This window comes from Echiichthys vipera, assembly GCF_963691815.1.
Source record: "Echiichthys vipera genome assembly, chromosome: 17".
NCBI lineage: Eukaryota > Metazoa > Chordata > Actinopteri > Perciformes > Trachinidae > Echiichthys > Echiichthys vipera.
Window position 1 is genome coordinate 1,876,841 of NC_139842.1, and position 18,536 is coordinate 1,895,376.

General features: G+C 48.0%; 1 protein-coding gene across 1 annotated transcript in view; it reads left to right on the plus strand.

Annotated features, from left to right (window-relative positions):
• The window catches only part of tmem104 (transmembrane protein 104), a 64,484-nt gene that overhangs the window by 38,291 nt on the left and 7,657 nt on the right, over positions 1 to 18,536 (plus strand). Inside the window, exon 9 of the mRNA XM_083930662.1 lies at positions 4,989 to 5,082. Coding sequence (XP_083786788.1) covers positions 4,989 to 5,082 — 94 coding nt within the window. The remainder of the gene's footprint in view (positions 1 to 4,988; positions 5,083 to 18,536) is intronic.

The window sequence follows — 18,536 nt, forward strand, 5'->3', positions numbered from 1 at the left end:
ATGCGTACATGAACTGATGAAGCCTCTTGGATGAGAGGTGAAACGTCTTCCTAGACAAATAAGCAAGTCCAGCTGCTTTTGACTGAAATAGCTTTAAGGGTAAATATAAAGTAGGACGTGCAAGACGTAATCACTGATGACGTTAAGCTCAGATCATTAAATTAAAATGGTAACGTGCAAAAATAAACATGTTAATTGTCCTGAAAATGGTTTTTTTTGTGTCATATATAAAAATTCAACAGGTAAAGAAACTGACCTTTTTCAGTTTGCTTCAATGAAACAGATAAATGAAACTTTACAGTGCTGTAAATGTCCCATAGAATAGATAATGTTGGAGTTTAGTGTTCATGTACGACTGCTAAATGTCATCATTGGATGTACGAGCCGTTACATTAGGCACTAAATCAGTCGTTTTATAAAGCATGGAAAGTATGTTTCAATTCATCTTAATTTATCCCCGGGTTGATTTGCTGTAGTTTACGTTACAAAGCTGCTGCTGAAGAAGCGACCGTGTTAAAATGCTGAAGTCTGTCATCTGGCTGCCGATACTTTCACTTTCCCTCTTCAGACGCATCTGTCCTCATAATGGTCCATTCATTACCTCCAATAGGTGCTGCAGATTTATGCTTATTGGCTCAACCTGAGCTTAGGCTGCACTTTGCCAAGAAGACAGCTGGTAATACTTTAATATATAGACAAGCGGGCATCATCATTATTCAGCAGAATCAGAGGCTCACACCCACAGATGCTCCAGCTGTGCATGTGGAGTCCAGCTGTGTCTGAAAACGCTCCCTTGTTCATTGGGTCAAACGCAGCAAACGCATTACAAATCATTTATCTGATGCTTTTGTCCGAAGCGACTTCCAATGAGTGTATTCGACAATCAGGGTACAGACTAGAAGAGCTAGTATTAAGTGCACTAGCTTCAAATAAGCCAAACTATACAGTGCTACGTATAAGTGCACATTTCTTTTTCTTTTTTTTGTCCAAATAAATCATCTTCTTAGCCAAGGTGGAGTCTAAGGGTGCACTCACACTGTCCTTCCGCACCGCGCCCAGGGCTTTAGGGTACTTGTCCCCCCTCCCTCTCCCCCCGCGCCCCAGGCCCATTAGTACTCACACTACCTGGGCCTTGCGCAAATGCTTCTTGCTGCCTATACGTCATCACGCCGTAACACGTCACACGCATTGATGACGTCATGGCGATGCGTGGCTTTGTTTCCAGATCTTTCCGTAGACCTCGGAGTTTTTGTGCGTCTTGTCGACTGTTTTTGAATCTTTTCATCGACCAAATCTGCAGTAAACACTCCACCTCCGCATCACACCAACGTGAACCTTTCACCGCCATTGTTTTGAATGTCCGCGCATGGTCCCTCCTTCTTTTTTCTATGTCCCAACAGGCGCACAGGAAATGACCTCAGAACCGCCTCATGCTCGTGCTCGTACACGCGCTCGTACATGTGCAAACGTGCTCTACAAAAGCCCACCTCTCTCAGGCAGTCCGCAGTTATGCGCGGAGCGGTTGCCCTCACACTGCTCAAACGCACAGTGTGAGTGCGCCCTTAGCCAAGGTGGAGTTTAAGAAGTGCTTTTTTACCAGCCAGGAGAGAGTCACAGTAGTCGAGGCGTGAGATGACAAAAGCCTGGAGCAGGACCTGTGCCGCCTTCTGGGTCAGATGAGGCCATAGTCCTCCTGATACTGTGCAGCATGTATCTGTATCTGTTGTTGCAGCAATGGTGCCGTTGAGGGAGAGTTGGTTGTGAAGTGTCACACCCAGGTGCAGTCTGGGTTGGGGCTCCAACAGAGTTGTCAATGGTGATGGGAAGTCCTCGTGTGGAAGAACACCTTCAGATACTTTGAAATCATCATTTTGCACCAACTCTACTTAATCATTTCCAGCAAATGGCGAATCTTGAGTTCTCTTTTAAATATATGAACACTCTCTTATTAGCCAAGGTGGAGTCTAAAGAAGTGTTTTTTTTAACCTGTGGTGGAAGCTGTGTAGACCTTTTGGTGTCCGGATGTCGATGGAGAGCTCGTTCCAAGGTTTGGGAGCCAGGACAGCAAACAGTCGTGACTTAGTCGAGTGACTAGGTGTTCCTCTCAGTCAGGGAGCAGCGAGCCGATCGGCCGATTCATAGCAGAGTGGACGGGCTGGGGTGTTGAGTTTTATCGAGTCCTGGATGTAAGTAGGGCCTGATTCGTTAGTAGCACGATACGCAATTGCCAGACGCTGGTATCCGTTCGATTCATCTCATCTCATCTTCAACCTCTTATCCGGGGTCGGGTCTCGGGGGCAGCAGCTTTAGCAGGGGACCCCAAACTTCCCTTTCCCGGGCCACATTAACCAGCTCTAACTGGGGGATCCTGAGGCGTTCCCAGGCCAGTGTGGAGATCTAATCTCTCCACCTGGTCCTGGGTCTTCCCCGAGGCCTCCTCCCAGCTGGACGTGCCTGGAACACCTCCCTAGGGAGGCGCCCAGGCTTCATCCAGACCAGATGATCCTGAACCACCTCAACTGGCTCCTTTCAACGCAAAGGAGCAGCGGCTCTACTCCGAGTTCCTCACGGATGCTGAACTTCTCCCCCTTTCTCGGTTAATCGTCAAAGGGGAAATCTCCATTTTCTGCCGTGTTTGCATGAAAAATTACTTTTAAATTCTTATCAAAATAGGTGCAGATTATTATTCTGCAGCCTTCTGTCCTCACAGAGGTGTGTGTTCGGTGTGTGTGTGTGTGTGTGTGTGTGTGTGTGTGAGAGAGAAACCCTGCAGGCTGCTCTTCAGATGAAATGGCACACAAGTGACTGCCCTTGAGATCACATGCCACTCAAAGTGTGCAGTCTGACCTGAGCGTGTGGGGCGGTGGCGAGGAGGGGGAGTGAGGGGAACTGATGGAATCGGTGCTACAGTAGCTGAGCCGCTGCCTCTGATTGCAGCTGTTGATGGAGAAAGTATCTGAGAGGCAATCAGAGCCGTGGCCTCTGAGAGGATTTGGACTTTGGATCGGTCCACCTGTTTGGTTTTTTTCTTTTCCCCAATCATCGAGAGGGCTGATGGGATTTTGACAGCACATGCGGCTCCACTGGCGTTTAAAAATGACATGTCAGGGAAGTCGAAACAGAGCTGGAAGCTTAACTGAACACAGGTCAAACACGAGGGAAGTCTTTACAATTTACAGATGATTTTTTTAGCCTTTAAGGAGACGCTCAAATGTTAAACTTACAGAAATCACTGTGAAACTTCCCCACTTGATTATTTACGTTAAAGTTTTAATCCGTAAGATTTCCATCGAGTTAACTGTCACTCTTCTGGTGACTGATCATATGACCCGCTAATGGAAGCACTCGTTTTTGCCGCTTAGCCGAGAAATACGATCTGAGTGCCTGCGCTAAAATCAAAATGGCCACCACAGTTAGTGACCCTTCTCACATCGCTCTCTCTTCGGACCTCCTGTCAGCGTGGAGCATGCGAAGCTGAGAGCTGCTGATCTACTGTCGACACACAGTCGACACGCTGTTCGATTTCCAAAGGAACTCTGGGAGATGAAGTCCCAGACGCTCGCCTGCAGTTACGTCTTGCCACCAAAGAGGCCGCTAGAAACAACGCATCACAATTCTTACAGATTACAACTTTAAGATAAGCACCGTCCCTGCTTTGAATAAATTAAAACTTAAATAAAGTTCTTCATTCTGAGGACGCGCTCACACTGTCCTTCCGCACCGCGCCCCGTGCTTTAGGGTCCTTGTCCCCCCCCTCCAGGCCCGTTTGTACTCACACTACCTGGGCCTCGGAGAATGCTTCTTGCTGCCTATACGTCATCACGCCGTAACACGTCACACGCATTGATGACGTCATGGCGATGCGTGGCTTTGTTTCCAGATCTTTCCGTAGACCTCAGAGTTTTTGTGCGTCTTGTCGACTGTTTTTGAATCTTTTCATCGACCAAATCTGCAGTAAACACTCCACCTCCGCATCACACCAACGTGAACCTTTCGCCGCAGTTGTTGTTGTTAAATGTCCGCGCATGGTCCGTCTTTTTTTTTCTTCTATGTCCAAACTGGTGCACATAAAATAACGTGAGAACCACCGTAGGCATCGTGCTTGTGCTTGTACATGTGCAAACGCGCTCTACAAAAGCCCACTTCTCCCAAACGGGCCGTGGACGGCAAACGGGCCGTGGACGGCAAGCTGGCCGCGGACGGCAAGCTGGCCGCGGCTAGGTGTGGTACAGTTGCACTCACACTGGTCAAACGCACTAGGCTCTACCTGAAAAACCTGTTTTGGCCCTGTGCGGAAGGACAGTGTGAGTGCGCCCTTAGTCAAAGATTGTTACAGATATCTCAGAAAATACTGGAAACAGACATTAAAAAAATGCATTTTCTCCATGTTTTTATTGATCAAATGTTGGAAAAATTAAATCAAACGTTATTTAAAGACACTTTACATACAGAGCAGGTGTGGACCACACTTTATATACCCTTTGTAAAAACCTTCAGAATATAAAGTTTGCTGCTGAGAAAATCAGCTAATTCTCTCATTTATGAAGCTAAAAAGAATTTATGAAGCCATCAGAGAGGCTTGACACATTCTGATTAATCAGGTGTTTTACGCACTAATTAAAGTCACGCAACACAGCGAAACAGCAGCCGGACGAACCGCCATAGCTCCCAGAAGCCTCAGAGACGTTTGGTTAAAACGTAGTAGCAAAAGCAGCATTGTACAGATGTTTATGATATCCACCCCCTGTAAATCACAGTGACGAGCTCTGACATTTACTGCAGCGGTGACATTTTACTGTCATTGCCTCGGTTGCTCCGTGTTACCGCCTTTACGACTGGAGAGTGAAGGAAGGTCCTCCTGCTTTCTTACATGACAATGGTTTTGCTTCCCGTCGTCCTCTCTTTTTGTGATAAACAGCTGTTTGTTTGTTTGTTTGTTTGTTTGTATGCAACAGTGATAGTAATCAACTCTCTGTTCTTTCCTGCAGAGCGTCTTCACTCTTATGTTGGGTCCTTTCACCTTCTTCAACGCCCAGAAGACCAAATATCTGCAGATTCTCACCTCACTCATGCGCTGGATTGGTAAGAATAAACTCCTCCTACTGATTATTTAAGACACAGACGCCGACTAACATGTGGCTTTAGTCTTTAATGCGAGATGTTAAATGTAGCACTCAGGACAAATAACAGCAGCAGTCACAGCTCCAGCGTTCACGATGAAAAAGATCCTTTTATTTAGGGTTACAAAATATATTCATCTCATCTCATCTTCAGCCTCTTATCCGGGGTTGGGTCGCGGGGGCAGCAGCTTTAGCAGGAGACCCCAAACTTCCCTTTCCCGGGCCACATTAACCAGCTCTAACTGGGGGATCCCGAGGCGTTCCCAGGCCAGTGTGGAGATCTAATCTCTTCACCTGGTCCTGGGTCTTCCCCGAGGCCTCCTCCCAGCTGGCCGTGCCTGGAACACCTCCCTAGGGAGGCGCCCAGGGTTCATCCTTAGTAGATGCCCGAACCACCTCAACCTCTTTCATCCGCACACACTGCCGTGACACTGAGCTGGTAGCAAATCAGCAATGTTTCCCTTTAAAACCACAACAAAACCAGTATGTTGGCCTTTACAGTTTCCCTTTATCGATGTTTTCCTGGTGGTTCGTTGAAAAACAATGACGTCCAACAACACCAAGAAGGGAGTCAATGCGGAGGTTTTTTCTGTTCTTTGAAATCCCAAAAAAAGAAAGCTGCAGAACTATTCTTTCTTCATCTACGCTGTGATCAGACTCTGATACTAAAAGTGTTGCGTTGACGCTGAAAACCGGCTCTTGTATCAATAAAATCGTATCAATTCCCTTCTCCCTTCTCCCTGTAGTGAATTAGAGAAGAGACGTTTAGAGGAGGAAACAGAGTTTAATAGGTTTAAAAGATGATTTCTTTTGCCTTTCACTCTGTTTTCTCATTTCTTTCTGCCTCCTCTTTCTCTACCAGCACACATTTCCATTTCCTCTCCCCCCCGTTTCTTTCATCCCTCCCTCCCTCGCTGCTGTCGCCGGTGTGGCTGCGGCGCTCTCCGGTCTGTCCATCATGGCCGGGTCCTGCTCCTGTGTCTTTGATCCCCATCTCTTCTCATTCCTCAGCACTGACAGGCCTGACAGCCCGTCCCAAGCTTGATTGGACCGTCACTCACGGGGCGACGGGCGAAAATAAACCGCTGCCCGCTCCTGGGCCCGCTCTTAAAATCACAACGCCACTGAATCATGGTGCCACCGCTCCCCCCGCACTGCCGCGTTCTAGCTCGCATAAACACACACAAACACAACAGCATCCACATGCTGTCCGCGGAGTAACACAGGTATCATTTAGCCGCACCTTCACTCTTCTTTCAGGGTTCGTAGCGTGTGGGGAAACCTGGAAATGAAGACTCTAGTTTGACCATAAATCCTGGAACATTTTATTTGTTTTTTAGCCTTTAACTCAGATTGTTTGTATAAACGTAGGTGCGCGTTTTGTTTGACACTCAACTTGTTGGGAGGATAAGCTGCACGGTGTGACAGCAGGTCATTCAAAGCAGGTTTACCAGAGGAAAAGAGGAAGGCTACCTTTTTATTTTGAGCTCCCGTCAGTCAATCTGCGGAGTGGAACGGACATGCAGCGAGTTTTCCAGCGTTAAAGCCGGTTAAATGTGTCAAAACCTTCTTTTATTTCCAAGAAAAACTCCTGGAAATGTCTTGGAAAGGTCCTGGAAAATGATGTAACGTGGTTATTTATGGGTAAAACAATTAAACCCGCTGTATTAAAATGTCAGCCTACTTGAATCATGTCGGACACAAATAATATTCAACCACATCGTGAAAGAAATGTGTGGCAGAAAAGGTTATAGAAGTAATTAAAATGCATTATTTATGCAGCATAATCTCTAAAATGTTTGAAACACAGCAGGCGAGCTCTGCATCGACCACATGATCCTCCGTCAAACGTTTCCACGGCGACGAGTGAAACAGACATGAGGCCAGTCGGTCAGAGGCTTTGCAGTCTCTCGCCCTCACAGACGTCATGTGACGAACAGTGAACTCGTCACTTAAGTGTGGACGTTTGGGGTTCAGCGCGTTACTTATCACTTCCTGGGTGCACCGGCGTCACAGCGCTGCCCCGTGAGGCGACGTGGCGTGTTTGGGTGTCGGGGTCAGCAGCTGGCGTGGCGCGTCGGGGCCGTGCCTCCTGCCCCCGGCTCTGGCCCCTGTCACGATGAGTTGCCACTCAACCGTAGGCGCCTTCTTACCCAGTGAGCTGTTTGTTTTACACCCAACATGAGTGATGGCGTGGATTTTCTGTTCAATTAAATTAAATTAAATTAACAAAGGTTATCTCAGGACACTTTACAGAGTAGGTATAGACCACACTCTGACTTATTTATGATTTACACAGACCCAACAATTGGTAAAGTGGTCCAAAGTGCATAAAAATAATCATTTTAAACATATCACAGTTTAAACTCAAACAGTAAATGGGGACTGAAACGGCTTAGGGTGAAGCCGGAGCTTATATATGCCTCTCCTATTTACTTATCACTTAAATCCACCCACCTCTAATTTATATATATATATATATATATATATATATATATGTGACCTCTCTGTTGGGCGTCTTCTGGCCGAATGAATCTCAGAGCGTACTCACACTGTCCTCCCGGACCGCGACCCGGACTTTAGGGTACTTGTCCCCCCTCCCTCTCCCCCCGCGCCCCAGCCCCGTTTGTACTCACACTACCAGGGCCGGCCCATTCTTCTTGCTGTCCATACGTCATCACGCCGTAACACGTCACACGCATTGATCGCGTGTGTGTGGCTTTGTTTACAAATCTTTCCACAGACCTCGGAGTTTTTGTGCGTCTTGTCGACTGTTTTTGAATCTTTTCATCCGACCAAATCTGCAGTAAACACTCCACCTCCGCATCACACCAACGTGAACCTTTCACCGCCATTGTTGTTGTTGGTAAATGTCCGCGCATGGTCCGTCCTTCTATTTACATGTCCGAACAGGCGGACATAACGATACTGCCGTAGGGCTCGTGCTCGTACACGTGCGCACGCTCGTGCTCGTACATGTGCAAACGGCTCCGCTAAAGCCCACCTCTTTCAAGCGGGCCGTGGACGGTTGTGTGCGGAGCGGGTGCACTCACACTGCTTAAAGGTACTAGGCTTTAGCTGAAAAACCGGTTTTGGCCGCGGCCAAAAGGACAGTGTGAGTAGGCTCTCAGAGCTGATCAGGTTTGGGTAACAGCCGTTCATTTGTTCTGCGTATATAACAAAAGATAACGGTGGCGTTCGATCATCTGTCGCGGACAAACAGCGCACGCTCTGTTTGGAAAGACGGTGCATGTTATTTTTAGCTAGCGACACCGGAGGGAAATCACTAACAACAAAACACAGAAAAGGACCAGTTGACTTCATAAAAACGCGACAAACTTAATGCAAAATAACTTTTATCCTTACTTAAGAAATAAGTTAACATTGTTTTTGTCCACAGACGTTCTCAGACACGTTACCTCAATGTATTCCTCCGTTGCTTTGAGGATTACCCATAATCCTTTGCTACTACAGCAGGTTTTAGAACTGTAGATGGCAGTGTTGTCCCATTTAGTGGGATTTATTTACCATGAACCTTTTTTTTTAAACTGTGTTACATATATGTATATTTTTAAAGAGGCAGGTAGGGAATGAGTCCTGACCCCAAGTGAAGGAGTTCAAGTCCCTCGGGATCTTGTTCACGAGTGAGGGGACGATGGAGCGTGAGTTTGGCCGGAGAATCGGAGCAGCGGGGGCGGAGCTGCAGTCGCTCTACCGCACCGTTGTGACCAAAAGAGAGCTGAGGAAGACAAAGCTCTGGATCTACCGCTCAGTCCTGGTTCCTACCCTCACCTGTGGTCATGAAAGCTGGGTCAGGACCCAAAGAACCAGGTCCAGGTCAGGACCCAAAGAACCAGGTCCAGGTCCAAGCGTGTGAAATGTGTTTCCTCAGGAGGGGGTCTGGAGTCTCCCTTAGAGAGAGGGGGAGAAGTTCAGCATCCGTGAGGAACTCGGAGTAGAGCCGCTGCTCCTTTGCGTTGAAAGGAGCCAGTTGAGGTGGTTCAGGATCATCTGGTAAGGATGAACCCTGGGCGCCTCCCTAGGGAGGTGTTCCAGGCACGTCCAGCTGGGAGGAGGCCTCGGGGAAGACCCAGGACCAGGTGGAGAGATTAGATCTCCACACTGGCCTGGGAACGCCTCAGGATCCCCCAGTTAGAGCTGGTTAATGTGGCCCGGGAAAGGGAAGTTTGGGGTCCCTGCTGGAGCTGCTGCCCCTGAGACCCGACCCCGGATAAGAGGCTGAAGATGAGATGAGAGGCGCTGCAACAGAAGGTGAAAAGAAGTGCAGCAGCGTGGGAAAAGTATTTTTTGAACATTAAAGCGTCTAAACAATAACACCAAATACATGCATAGACCTGGAAAAGAGTGTAGGTCCCGTTTAAGTCACTCATAATGTTATAATTCACTTTTTTTTTAATCTCTACGCAATTATTTTCTGTCTGTTACATGAAAAATGTTTGAAAACAAGTAAATACATGAATAAAGAGAAAGTGAACATGCCCGTTTACCTTGAACAAGCCCTCGTTTACACTGAAAAGACTCAAACATTCATACATTGCAAGAGCTCGTTAACCTTTACGTCTGTCTTCTCAGCGCTGCGTAATAATCGATCAACGGAGCGCCATGGAACGGCCATCATTACTCACTGCAGCACGTTAACCTTTTTTGATTCGGCGTCGTTTCCCGGTGACATTTGTGAATTTAAACCAAACCATGTGCTCTTTGACATTAAGCTCTGTTAATGATGTTAATGCACTCCTTACATTTCACAGCTGGCAGTGCTGTGAGCACTTTATTGGCCTTTTACAGTATCTTTCAAATCCCATTACACACCTGTCACAAGTCACAAACCTTCTGTGCACGGAAAAATAACATGACACCAAAATAAACACAAGTAACGCACAATTAACTTGCACATCACGACGGTAAATGTCTTTCTCTCTCATCTTCAACCGCTTATCCGGGCAGCAGCTTTAGCAGGGGACCCCAAACTTCCCTTTACCGGGCCACATTAACCAGCTCTAACTGGGGGATCCTGAGGCGTTCCCAGGCCAGTGTGGAGATCTAATCTCTCCACCTGGTCCTGGGTCTTCCCCGAGGCCTCCTCCCAGCTGGACGTGCCTGGAACACCTCCCTAGGGAGGCGCCCAGGGTTCATCCTTACCAGATGATCCTGAACCACCTCAACTGGCTCCTTTCAACGCAAAGGAGCAGCGGCTCTACTCCGAGTTCCTCATGGATGCTGAACTTCTCCCCCTCTCTCTAAGGGAGACTCCAGCCCCCCTCCTGAGGAAACACATTTCACACGCTTGGACCTGGACCTGGTTCTTTGGGTCCTGACCCAGCTTTCATGACCACAGGTGAGGGTAGGAACCAAGATTGACCGGTAGATCGAGAGCTTTGTCTTCCTCAGCTCTCTTTTCGTCACAACGGTGCGGTAGAGCGACTGCAGCACCGCCCCCTGGCTGATGGCTGAACTTCTCCCCCTCTCTCTAAGGGAGACTCCAGCCCCCCTCCTGAGAAAAAACCCATTTGGGCCGCTTGTACGGGAAGTTAAATTCTGTTGTGGCCTCGTCACGTCCTGCGTCCTGTCCACTGAAAGCAGGAGGGATTGTATATATATGTAACCAGCTCTCTAGAGGACCCCCTCCTACACTGACAGGAGCAGGGACCTCCTCTAATTGATATTGAGTGGTATGAGAGGAAGGGAATACGTTAACAGCCGTCCTCACTCAGTAAACGAGTATTAATCACTTCCGTCCGTCTCTCCTTGGATGCACGCAGAGCTTGTTTGGAGCCTCACAGGCGTTGCGGCCTATATTAACTGTTGAGGCAGTGACATATAAACGTGAGCTTCCCATGAGCAGCTGTCAAAGAGGAAACAATAGATTTGTATCTGTATCTGTATCCCACGTTGACGCTTAAAGATCATATCAGAGAACACTCGATATTTATGCGAAGTATAGCGTGGTGCCATTATCCTCTTCTGCACCAAGAAAAACAATACCTGTAAGTAAAAGAGTCCTCGCTTCAGTGATCCGTGGCACTCACCATCCATCTCTGCTGCTCTTAGTTTACTACAGCAGGAGCGAGGGAACCGCCCGCAGGGATATTCGCAGCTGCCCAGTGCCGTTGTTTTTAAACGGGTAAGGGAGGCGGATATTGTTTCTGAAGGTCAGGGGGACTCGTGGGGCCGGTTGAGTGGAAAGTTCAGTTTGTCCGGAGCGTGCGGCTCACAGCGGGGACGCCGAAAGACGAGCTGCTCTTAATGAAGCGTACAGCGGGAGCACAGTTCAGAGGTCCAGAAAAATTACATTTAACAGGGAAAACCCCTCGGACCAGTTTGATTCTGTGACGCTCCTGTTGTCTAAAGCATCCTTCTGAGTGTAACTAAGCAGCAGCGTGGCCCCGTCCTCCTTCCCCTGCTCTGTATTGATGTTTCTGTGCGTAATGAGAAAGTTTGACTTCCTGCTGAGATGAGGTCCGGGGTGATTAGGGGGAGTGTTTGGGTGGGGTCTGCTTTAGTTGGAGAACAGGATCAATGGGATCTATACCCGGTGCCCATGTTTTTAATTATGGTCCGTGACCTCAGTGCCTTCAGTGGTTTGAAGGGGGAAATTAAAGCTGCACTTTCTTTATAAATAAGACATTTGTTCGTTCTTGTTACCTGTTATTTAACTCCTTAGCGTTCGGGCGGCACCAGTCGACATTTCATTGTCTAAGATGAGCCTCAAAGATGATCACAGCCTCATGAAACTTTACAACCACAAACTAGAGACTAGGGATGGGCGACATGGCAAAAATATATCATGATTTTATCAGGTTTTTTTATATTGATTTTGAATTTCATTCATTCATTCATCTTCATCCTCTTGTCCCTGTCTGGGTCGCGGGGGGCTGGAGCCGATCCCAGCTGACATCGGGCGTGAGGCGGGGTCCACCCTGGACAGGACGCCAGTCTATCACAGGACACATAGAGACGAACAGAGACAGACAACCATTCACACCTACGGGTGATTTAGAGTCATCAATGAACCCAACACCTGCACGTCTTTGGACTGTGGGAGGAAACCGGAGAACCCGGAGAAAACCCACGCAGACACGGGGAGAACATGCAAACTCCACACAGAAGGGCCCCAGCCGGGACGCGAACCTGGAACCTTCTTGCTGTGAGGCGACAGTGCTAACCAACACACCACCGTGTCGCCCTAAAAGAGGAAATATACAACAGAGCATTTAGGCCAAAGAACGTTTCTGAACAGATTTGAATCAGTTTGGGCAATTTTTCCAACTTGTGCCAAATTCAGTGGACGTTTCACAAAACGCTGCCTAAATCCTCCTGTTCCTGCTGCTCTGGTGTGGCTGCACTCCTCGTTGGTTCACTCGCAGCACGATACCTGGTTTCTGTTTCGTTCCAGTCGTGCGTATTGAAAGTGTTGCAATGGACAGAGAACAGCTGATCGTGAAGTTTTCTTTATTATCTAAACAAAACCTAAATAAATGTTGTTTAAGCTAAACAGGGCGGATAAGGTCCATTCAGAAGAAGCTCAGAGGAAGTGACTCTCACTCCAGCTTGTTGCTGTGTCAGGTTTGAGCAGAGGCACGTTTAACAGTTTTTCAGGGGCATATTTTACAGTTTGTGTGTGGACAGACGGTCTGACGCTCGCCTGTTGGGACACGGTGTAACTCCTCTACTCTGAATCAAACATGAGGGGGGATGAGAAATCCACGTCACTCTCTGTAGTTCACTCTGATTGGTCGATCGGCGTGTCTTTAGGGCGGTGCATCGGTCCTAAATCACAGCACGGATTTTTCTCAAAGTATCGATGTCGTAATGTGTCTTAATGTGGGATTTTTTAAGTGCTTTATCAATTCTGGAGCGGTAAAATAAGGGTTAAATTTAGCATCAAATCTGTGCAACGAATGGTATCAACCTGACATCTTAGGAGACTTGAGTGAGAAGTGCAGATTTTTGTCCGGAGACACAGGCGGCATGGGGCATTTGTCCCCGCCTCAGAGCACAGTGGAGAAGTCCTTGACCTTCTCACTATCGTCAACGAATTGCTCACGTTTAAGTGTCTCAGTCCTTCTCTCCGAGCGGCCAGACCCTCACCCCCCAGTCTGCGGCATTCTCTTTTGCTCTGTCGCACACCAGATTGATCACCTCTCACCTTCTACCGTTTTATCCTCATTAATCGAGTCCAGGAATTCCATCTCTTCTTCTGAGATAGCCTCCGAAGAGTCCTCTCCCTCGTACGCAGCCGACGACTCCTGCGAGCATTGAAATCGTCTGCCAGCCTTGGCTTAAGAGCAACAGCTTTGTTTGCACCAGCGAGAATAAATCTGCGAGAGCGTCCTCTGGAGGGCTGTTAAGTAAAAGCGTTCCCTCACAAGGTCATTTGCCATCCCCGTCCAGGAAGTATAAATCACAGGGCTGCAAGATGGACGGTGCACTAGTTAGGTGGACGTGATATGTGGCTGTTTGACACCTGCTCAATTTACTCGGCTCCTGTTGTTGCGCGTTGAGTGTACTGGGGAGTATTGGCCCAGTGTGTCAGTTTGAGAGGGTGTGTAATCACCATACCCTGACAGATATTGTATCTGCAGAGGTGAATGGCTCATCCCATCGGAGGGTCTTTGGAAAGATGGCTGACGCATGAGATGAGACTCCATCAGGCAGTCGGTGACATCTTTTAAAAGGGGCAGCGAATAATGTAAGAGCGGCAGCTTTAAGTGGAGTCTCCTCCTGCTGGACATTAGAGAGAATGCAGCTTTAAGTGGAGTCTCCCCCTGCTGGACATTAGAGAGAATGCAGCTTTAAGTGGAGTCTCCCCCTGCTGGACATTAGAGAGAATGCAGCTATAAGTGGAGTCTCCTCCTGCTGGACATTAGAGAGAATGCAGCTTTAAGTGGAGTCTCCCCCTGCTGGACGTTAGAGAGAATGCAGCTTTAAGTGGAGTCTCCTCCTGCTGGACATTAGAGAGAATGCAGCTTTAAGTGGAGTCTCCTCCTGCTGGACATTAGAGAGAATGCAGCTTTAAGTGGAGTCTCCCCCTGCTGGACATTAGAGAGAATGCAGCTTTAAGTGGAGTCTCCTCCTGCTGGACATTAGAGAGAATGCAGCTTTAAGTGGAGTCTCCTCCTGCTGGACATTAGAGAGAATGCAGCTTTAAGTGGAGTCTCCTCCTGCTGGACATTAGAGAGAACGCAGCTTTAAGTGGAGTCTCCTCCTGCTGGACATTAGAGAGAATGCAGCTTTAAGTGGAGTCTCCTCCTGCTGGACATTAGAGAGAATGCAGCTTTAAGTGGAGTCTCCTCCTGCTGGACATTAGAGAGAATGCAGCTTTAAGTGGAGTCTCCTCCTGCTGGACATTAGAGAGAATGCAGCTTTAGGTGGAGTCTCCTCCTGCTGGACATTAGAGAGAATGCAGCTTTAAGTGGAGTCTCCCCCTGCTTGACATTAGAGAGAATGCAGCTTTAAGTGGAGTCTCCTCCTGCTGGACATTAGAGAGAATGCAGCTTTAAGTGGAGTCTCCTCCTGCTGGACATTAGAGAAAATGCAGCTTTAAGTGGAGTCTCCTCCTGCTGGACATTAGAGAGAATGCAGCTTTAAGTGGAGTCTCCTCCTGCTGGACATTAGAGAGAATGCAGCTTTAAGTGGAGTCTCCTCCTGCTGGACATTAGAGAGAATGCAGCTTTAAGTGGAGTCTCCTCCTGCTGGACATTAGAGAGAATGCAGCTTTAAGTGGAGTCTCCTCCTGCTGGACATTAGAGAGAATGCAGCTTTAAGTGGAGTCTCCTCCTGCTGGACATTAGAGAGAATGCAGCTTTAAGTGGAGTCTCCCCCTGCTGGACATTAGAGAGAATGCAGCTTTAAGTGGAGTCTCCTCCTGCTGGACATTAGAGAGAATGCAGCTTTAAGTGGAGTCTCCTCCTGCTGGACATTAGAGAGAATGCAGCTTTAAGTGGAGTCTCCTCCTGCTGGACATTAGAGAGAATGCAGCTTTAAGTGGAGTCTCCTCCTGCTGGACATTAGAGAGAATGCAGCTTTTAGTGGAGTCTCCCCCTGCTGGACATTAGAGAGAATGCAGCTTTAAGTGGAGTCTCCTCCTGCTGGACATTAGAGAGAATGCAGTTTTAAGACACTTCACCATTGAAGACGTCCATCTTTATTCTACAGCGTAGCGATGGTGTGTCCTAGGTCAGTCTAATCCGCGTTGTGCAGCATTGAGATTCTCAGCTGTACGTGCGGCGTGTGATGAATCCGCCACGGCAGCAGACGTGTTTTTTTCCAGCTTGTTTCTCAGGATACGGCCGAGAGTCGGTGACAAATGAGCACATTATGAAAAAGCTTAGTTGTCGTGGCTTTGTTCTCTGTGTTCGGCTCCTCTTTACCATCTGATTGACTTTCAATTTCTTTGAAGAATAAGGGGTTAGTTCCTGCGCCCTAAGTAAGATAAATGAGCTCTCCGCTCCTAATCAGCATAGGCCTTGAAATGTTATGCTTTTGGATTCTGCAATTTGGAGGGATTCTGAATATCATTTAGTTATTAACCCTCGTTTAAATGAAACCGGGAGCCCACCAGCACAACCAGCCGTGCTCTGCTTTCTCACACTTTTGCTGCATTTTAATCTTGGCTGCAAAAAAATGTGCTTTAGCTTAATTAAAGCCTTTCTTTCTTTGGGGCGACTGTGGCTCAGTTGGTAGATAGATTAGGTCGCGAGTGTCTGCAGTTCGATCCCTACATTGCCGTCGTGTATGACTGCTGTATGTTTGAGGACGTGGTCTGAGGGGCCGTAGGCGCTGATGAGCAGCCACGCTTTCGTCAGTCTGCAGCTGTGACTACTATCCTAGTTTACTGTTAGCATGTGTGTCTGTGTAAAGCGCTTCATAAATCCGATCCATTGTTCGTTCCTATGCACGTGTTGGTGTCAGAGAGGAGAAAAGCACCTTTTTTCTCCACGGTGCAACAGCAGGCAGACAGGTAGCTTCTAACGGACCAGAATGTGGGAAGAAGATGAGTCTGAAGGAGAAAGAGGACGGTGAGAGCGAAGGGAACAGACAGATGTGCTGCAGTGACGCCTCTGACGTGTGTGAAAAGTGTTGTTTTGGGGAGAGAGGTGGCGAGATTTTTAAACATCTCATCGCATCTTCAGCAGCTCCAGCAGGGGACCCCAAACTTCCCTTTCCCGGGCCACATTAACCAGCTCTAACTGGGGGATCCTGAGGCGTTCCCAGGCCAGTGTGGAGATCTAATCTCTCCACCTGGTCCTAGGTCTTCCCCGAGGCCTCCTCCCAGCTGGACGTGCCTGGAACACCTCCCTAGGGAGGCGCCCAGGGTTCATCCTTACCAGATGATCCTGAACCACCTCAACTGGCTCCTTTCAACGCAATTAAAAACTCCTTAAATAACCTTTTGAGCGTATACCACGACCATTGGCGTTGTCCAAACGTTCCTAATGCTTTCTCTCGTCAAAGTCAAATTCCACGTCAAAATGACTGTGGAAATATATGAAAATTCACTCGTAGGTTCTGGAGAAGTGTGTAAATGAATTGTACTTGCACTTCTGTGGCGATCGTCCAGTAAAAGCACCGCGAACAGACCGTAAACGGCGTCAGACCGGATGTGTCCCAGTAGCAGCCAGCGGTGTGTAAATGGTGACGTGGACGTTTCTATAGACCGAAGAATCAATCAGTTAATGGAGGAAGTAATTGGCAGATTAAAGGATCATGAAAATAATGGTTGTTTGCAGCTCGCTGTGTCTATATGTCCTTGAAGGTTGGTCTGACGCCAGGCCGTTTGACCTCTTCGTTTAAGAAGGGTTGGGGTCAGAGGGAGCTCTCCCCTGCAACCACAGATTACATTGGCCGGGAGCCAAAGATGCACTAAATATCAAACACTTCACAGACTCTGCAGCGCTCAAATCTACTCTGATGTGAGTGTGTGGACAGCGTGAAACAAGGGTGAGGAGCGCAGAATGAGCTGTGTTTAGTTTTCTCTGTGTTCTCATAGTAACTTTTGTCTTCATGTGAAACACCAAAACAATGGTCGAGCAGCTTATTTGCCCTCTTTTGTTTGACCAAACACCACGACCTCCATTCACAGCCTGTTTTTGGTGCAGAAGCGCTGCATGTTATCCATGTAGACAGGAAAACTGCCGCACTGCATTCATCAAACCACATCATTTCATGATCATCCCTCTGATAAATCAACATAAATATAGATTATTAACGGCTATAACGTGTTTGGCTGTAAACTTTTTTCACCAACGACTAAGGAAGCAGAAAGATTTTACTTTTCCTGCCAAACGACCTCTTTGTTTTCTCCATCTGCTAAAACCAGGGTTCTTACAGGTGCACGCTTGGATTTTAATGTGGTGGTTTTAATTACGTTTAAAAGTGGAACGTTGAGGTTATATACGATGCCAAGTCTGCTTTCCTTTCATTGGTCATCCTTTCTTCACAACGCTGTCACGAAACAGGATTTTAAATAATGCACACATGACATAACCCTAACCCTAAACATGACATAACCCTAACCCTAAACATGACATAACCCTAACCCTAAACATGACATAACCCTAACCCTAAACATGACATAACCCTAACCCTAAACATGACATAAACATAACCAGCACATACATGTTGGCCCCAAGCTTGAAAATGCACCATGAAATACTAGAGAAGTACTTGGAAAAGGTGCATGGACCCAGTAAAACGTGTGTTTTTGGATTCGCCCGTTCACTGACCCGTCCGTGCCGCCACCCTGTCCTCGCTCGGCGACCTGGGAACAGAAAGAACACCACTGGAGGTCCTTCTGCTCTGGCCTGCTTGGATATTCCCATCAGGGGCAGCAGGGATCTCATCAGAAGTCTCCCTGAGTGTGTGGAAGCGTCCCATATAGAATAAATTTCTGCATATGCGTGAAAAATTAAAGCCGGAGAGGTAGCGCCTAAATGTCACCCTGTGTTTAAAGGACGGCTGGTGATGAAAGTTGAAGAGCTGGCTGCCGGCCAATCGCAGGGCTATGACTAACTCCTGGTGTCACGGGCTGATGGAGTGCTTGTGTGTGTGTGTGGAGGTGAGGTGATTACCGGGCCACATGACTGTCAGCCCGTAACGGGGCCGATGCCTCACTCAGAGGTCTCCTTTAGCCCCGCTCACGCCAGTGGCTCCAGAAATCGATTGGAGACGCGATGTGAACGGCAGGAGGTGGAGACGCATCAGGGGGGGCGGCTTCTGTCTTCACCTGGCTCCACTGACTTCATGTCGGGCCATGAAACGTTCCCCGGTTGGTTTTTCATGCCTGATGTTTGTGGGACGACACTTCCACACCAGGAGAACTTTATTCACAAATCCCCCTTTCCTTTTCTAAGGATGCAGGACGCTGGTTCACGAACTACGGCCGCTCTCTCC